Genomic DNA, 6,284 nt, shown 5'->3' with positions numbered 1-6,284 from the left:
GGTTCCGTTAAATCCAGCAGTACCAGTGTTTCCATTGATTTCATTGGGAGAGTTCTTTTTCTATCTTTCTCGGAATGGCCTCAGTACTTGACAACTGCAGAAATGTCTCTAGCTCACCTGGGCTCCATATGACATTTGCAGGATATTTTTCCATTAGCTTTGTGTGAATGATCATCTGAACAGAGTGAAATGAGTAGGTTAGATATCTAATGAGCAGCATTCAAAAAAAACCAAGAAGCAGATAATGCTTCCTGTGATCATTACAGTCATTCTCATTATACTTTTATTATGAGAGTAATATACCTCAAACTACTCAACTGAACATCCACTGTTTAATGGATCAATATGTTTTGGGAAACATATGGGTAATACTATAGAACAGAGCTTTTCTCCCTAAAACAGAGGAAAGAGAAAACAGAAATTTCCGTTTTTATCATTGTTGTGACTACAGATAAATAGATATTGTCCTGGTTTAACTTTCTTTGGCTTAGTTAACACACCACATGTTTATAAGCCAACAACTGCCCAGATTATATCCTGCTATTTGCATATTCATTTTCAGAAACCACAAACTTCTCACAGTTGTTTTAAAGAGATGTACTTATGAGAATAGCAGCAATTAGCCAGAGACCAAACTTCAAGCACACAATGGATTTTCGGGTGCAGATTTTCAGCTTTCTGCTAATCAGTATCTCAGGTAACGAGGCAATGGAGTATGAGCTAAGAATCCAATGAAAATTCTTCTCCCTGGGGAATTTGAGTCTAAAATATACCTTTTTTCTTTATTTGAATATTGGATGGTATGAAATTATTTTTGTATCTCTATGTCTACTAACCCCACTCCTGTCTATGCCACTTTTTCCTAGTCATAGTGTCCAGTGGAGAAATTGTGCTCACTCAGTCTCCAACAACCATGGCTGCATCTCCAGGAGAGAAGGTCACCCTCACCTGCCGTGCCAGCTCCAGTGTAAGTTACATGCACTGGTACCAGCAGAAGTCAGGTGCCTCCCCCAAACTCTGGATTTATGACACATCCAACCGGGCTTCTGGAGTTCCAAATTGCTTCAGTGGCAGTGGGTCTGGGACCTCTTATTCTCTCACAATCAGCTCCATGGAGACTGAAGATGCTGCTACTTATTACTGTCAGCAGTGGAGTAGTAACCCACCCACACAGTGATATAGACTTAAACAAAAACCTTCTAACCCCTTAGGACCCAGTTACTTCCTCCTGGAGATAAAATGTGGCCAGGGCTTTGTAGTCTACACAGGATGTACTGCATTATAATGTCATTCGTATCTTTGCATAACTGTCTCCATAATATCCCACTGTACTACAGTGCTGCTCTGAAATAATCTATTTTGCCTGTCTTTATTTATTCTCAATTTTTGTTCTGATATGGAAGGCAAGTGTGGAAGGCACTTCTCCTCAGCTATTTTAGTGGTTATCCTTTAGTGAAAACACGGAATAATTTTGTAACATTTTGTTAATAAATTTCCAATTTAAGTTGCATGGTATAAAATTCAGAGAAACACTTAATATCCTCCATTTGTGCACTTCTAGGAGAAAGTTTTGCCATCACAGCAAGTCAAGATATTGATGGGAATTTAGCACGTTATTAATATATAATTATTTGTCAAGAAATCTATTTCATATTCTCTTATTTGACCTTTAGTCCTAGCAAAGAAAGGGATCCATAGGAAAATCATGGGAAATTGAAGAGGATCTCAGAAGATGGACATACATCTCATGCTCATGGAAAATATCATCCTGAGTGAGGTAACAAAATCACAGAAAAAAACACAGGATATGCATTCACTGATAAATGGATATTAGACCAAAAGCTCTAATTACCCAAGATTAAAGCCACAGAACACATGAAGCTCAAAAAGGATGACCAAAGTGCGATGCTTCACTCCATCTGAGAAAGGGGAAGAAAAATCTTCATATGAGTGGATGCATAGGCAGAGGTTGGAGCAGAGACTAAAGGAACGGCCATTCAGATCCTAGCCCACATTTGCCCCATATATATGCACTTACCAAAACTAGAAAATACCAATAAATCTATGAAGTATAGGCTGACAGGAATCATATATAGATGTCTCTTGAAAGAAACAGCCAGAACAAGTCGAGAGGCGAGTGGGAGCAGGAAACCGTTGAACTGAGAATGGGACCTTGTTGGAGGAATTAGAGAAGGGATTGAAAGAGCTGTAGGGGCTGGCAACCCCATAAGAAGAATGTCAACCAACCAGAGGTTCTAGGGAGTAAAACACTAAGCAAAGACTGAACCATGTCTCCAGCTGAATATATAGCAGAGGATGGCTGTTGGACACTAATGGAAGGGGAAGCCCTTGGGACTACCAAGGTTGGATCCCCAGTGTAGGGGAATGTCAGGGGTGACAGAAAGAGTGTTGGATGGGAAGAGGAACCCTTATAAAAGAAGGGGAGGGGTATGGGATAGGGGGCTTACATCTGGAAACTGGGAAAGGGAATAACATTTGAAATGTAAATAAAGAATAAATAAAAAATAAATAAAAATAAAAACAAACAACAAACAAACAAATAAAAACCACTCAAAGAAGCTTTCTAAACTTCTAGTAGGTGGTACTGTACATCTAGTGTCCTGTCATCTCAACTCATCCTCAGAGCATCTGAATCCACTAGGTTTTGGGTCTACATAGAAAAAAGAATATAAAGTATTAAGTATATATTTGAATATTTTTGAATATGGCTGATATCTTTTAAAAGTTTTGTACTATCATAAGCTAAATTACAAAATTGATATAGTCAATTATAAAAATCTTAAATGTATCATCATGTATCATTTAATATATCTACTTAAAGGCATCCCGAGTAATTCTGTCACAACTGTGATGCACCAAGGATCAGAGGAGATTTTTATGGGCCACTGAACACTAAGTTCACAATAACTTTCACAGCTTGACTGTATCTGAGAAATAATATTAGCAGGTGGAAACAGGAGGGACAGCTGTAGACTCTGTTGCATTCTTTGGTAGTTCATATCATGGCTTATTTCATAGTGGGAGGGATACTAAAATACTGTTGGCAGTAATAATTAGCAACACCTCAGGCTTCAGATTGATAATGGTGAGAGTAAAATCTGTCCCAAATCTACTGGCACTGAACCTTGAAGGAACTCCAGATTTCACACTAGATTAATGGTTTATTAGGAGTGTAGGATCATTCCCTTGTTTCTGCTGATACCAGGCTAACCTTATCCTTATCTGTCTTGCAAATAATGTTGACACTGTCTCCTCAAGATGAAGACAAGGAAGAATGAGAATGGGTCATCTGAATGTCACATATCATACCTGTTATTGGAAACATACAACCAGTTTAATCATGATAGAAATGACGTCTCTGAATTTCCAGTTAGCACTGATTACAAAGGGTCAAATGAATTCCCATGACATCCTTCCTTACCTGCGATCCAACACCTTAATATCAGAAAAAGGTAAGAGGGAGATTTCATGTCTGTGCTGTGACCTGATATGGACTGACTCCTATGTGTGACCAGACTGTTAAGAAGTGAAATGGACACATGAAAATCATCATTGCTTGGACAGGGCTGGAGACAGATGTTGGCTGGTTTATTTTAGCAATTCACTTGGTCTGTGTCTAACTGTCTTAAATCAGAACAGATTACTGGAATGTTACTGTAGATTTTTGCTGTCAATGGTAGATTTTATTATAAAAGAAATTTTGGTAGATTATTCAAAATTGCAATGGATGTATGTTTAGGTATAAAGTCCTTTTCTCTGTTTTATTAGGATTAGGTAGAACACCATTTTTCAACAAGCCATAGTAAATATTAAAATATGGCTTCACCTCTTCTTACAAGTATTTTTTTTCTTACATTTACATGAGGAATTCTTTCATTTAAAGTAATTCTTAGAACACATTTCAGAAATACAAATAGATTTCAAATCATTTGGAATAAACACTCAGCACTGGTATTTTTCGTATTATATTAAGCATTTTGGTGTCTATATACAAAAATAGCAATCTTTCTTCAATAAAATACTTTACGATATGGGGCGGAAGACATGGCTCATCAGTTAAGAACATGTGTTACTCTTGCATAGGACCCAGGTTGCAGATTCAGCTCACACTCGTCTCAGGGTAGAGTATAGTGGGATGTATCACCTTCCTCTAGCATTCACATGCAGCAGCACACATGTGGTACACAAACATACAGGCTAGGATACCAACCATGCATAGACTAAGAAAAAACTGAATATTTTATAAGTATTTCATTATAAGTGTGTGTGTGTGAGGTGGTATTATGTCTACACAGGGAGGGTATTTCATAATTTCTGGAAGGACAAAAAGGAAGTGAGAAAATTATGTGATTATAATTTCAAAGAATTATTATGATAGAACACAAATAAATTATTACTTGTTATGCAGATAAAAAGAACGATGAAAATTGACAGTAAGGTAATAAAAGAGTTTTAGATTTCAACATGTAAAAACAAATTCCATGTTGAATGTAGATCCAGAATCTCCTCTTAGCAATCTGTCTCCCTTCTGAGAATCTAAAACTAGCAGATCTGGAAAATGCAGAATCTCAGGAAACTACATTATAAATTTAATTTCAATTATAATATAGAGACATTCAGGAGAGACCTTTTGTTTCCAGTGTCCAGAAGCCTGTGGAACAAAAGAGAAAATTGTACAAGATGATTATTTGTTTCCTCATCCTAGCTATTTAGAATTTAGTGCCAATAAAAACCAGAATGTCAACTGATTTTGTCAGGTATTTTATAGGGCCATATACCTATGGAGAAACTACTCATCTGTTCATTCGTGAATAGGTTACAATGAAGTTGTTAGGAGAGCTATTATTATGAAAATGTCATTTTTAAAAATCTCATCAACATTTATGTGACAAACAGCCCACATCTTGATGTTGTTTGTGGGATTTTGAGGTCCTCAATTTACTTTGTTACAACATACAGTGGTTCAGCCAAGTATTTTAACTCTCATAAGGTACCAGAAATACTGCAGTTTTTAACTGAAGCTTGATTTCTAGCTATGTGTATTTACCGTTTACTACACCTTGTTGTGTAGAATTAGTGTAATTTCCTGAAGAATGCTGAGTAGGAGTACCAATGTTCAAATCCCAGGTAGCCATGTGACAACAAAAGGAAACACCGCCCCTAATAGGTTGCCATTCTTTTAAAACTACATAGAATGTTCAACAATTTGTTTTATTAGGTACTTTGCCTTGGTACCATTGTTACTATTAAAAAGTCCTACACTGTAGTCTCATCATATGATGGGGAGTAGGTAGAGAAATAATACACTTTAGACTTTTTTTCCCTTTTTTTATTAGATATATTACTTTTCTCACATTTCAAATGTTATTCCTTTTCCTAGTTTCGTGTCATAAGCCCCCATCCCCTCCCCTCACCCCATATGGGTATTCCCCCCATTCATCCCCTTTACTTCCCCCACCACATATTCCCCTGCAGTGGGGGTCCAACCTTCACAGGGCCAAGGGCTTTGTCTTCCACTTTTGCCCCTAAGAGGCTGTTTTCTGCTACATATGCAGTTGTAGCTCTAGGTCAGTCCATGTATAGTCTTTCAGTAGTGGTTTAGTTCCAGGAAGCTCTGATTGGTTGGCATTGTTGTTCTTATGGGGTTGCAAGCTCCTTCAACTCTTTCAATCTTCCTCTAATTCCCCATAAGGAGGTACTTTTCTCAGTTCGGTGGTTTGTTGCTAGCGTTGACCTCTGTATTGGATATGTTCTGGATGTGTCTGTCAGGAAAAATCTATATCCAGTCCCTTTCAGCATGCATTTTTTAGTTTCATCAATCTTATCTATTTTTTCGTGGCTGTACATATATCAGCCAGATGTGGGGCAGGCTTTGAATGGCCTTTACTTGAATCGCTGCTCTAAACTTTGCTTCCATATCCCCTCTTGTGAATATTTTTTCCTCTTTTAAGAAGGAGTGAGAGCATCCAAATATTTGTTATCCTTCTTCTTGAGCTTCCTGTGGTCTGTAGATTACTTCTTGGGTAATTCGAGCTTTTTGGCCAATATCCACTTACCAATGAGTTTTATGTTAATCTTACTGATCCGTAATCATGGGAGATACTTTTATCTTTGGATTTCTTCTTCAATTTATTTCTGCGTATACATGAAACTTTGTTATATTCGTCATTCCCTTGCTTTGTAAGAGTTAAACCAAAGACCTTTTATTATTATTGAGCATTGTAAAGAACATTCTGTAAGCTTAGTATATGTTTATATCCATC

At 37.2% G+C, this 6,284-nt stretch overlaps 1 gene segment (V, D, J or C); it reads left to right on the top strand.

The window, feature by feature from the left end:
* Positions 1 to 559: 559 nt before the first annotated feature.
* LOC690580 (Ig kappa chain V-VI region NQ2-48.2.2-like) lies at positions 560 to 1,177 on the top strand. The segment is given in 2 exon segments: positions 560 to 697; positions 867 to 1,177. Coding segments are annotated over 2 exon segments (405 nt in total).
* The last annotated feature ends 5,107 nt before the right edge of the window (positions 1,178 to 6,284 follow it).

Source organism: Rattus norvegicus, chromosome 4 (assembly GCF_036323735.1).
Source record: "Rattus norvegicus strain BN/NHsdMcwi chromosome 4, GRCr8, whole genome shotgun sequence".
Taxonomy (NCBI): Eukaryota; Metazoa; Chordata; class Mammalia; order Rodentia; family Muridae; genus Rattus; species Rattus norvegicus.
The sequence above is the reverse complement of the archived record's forward strand: the minus strand, read 5'-3'. Positions and strand labels throughout refer to the sequence as shown.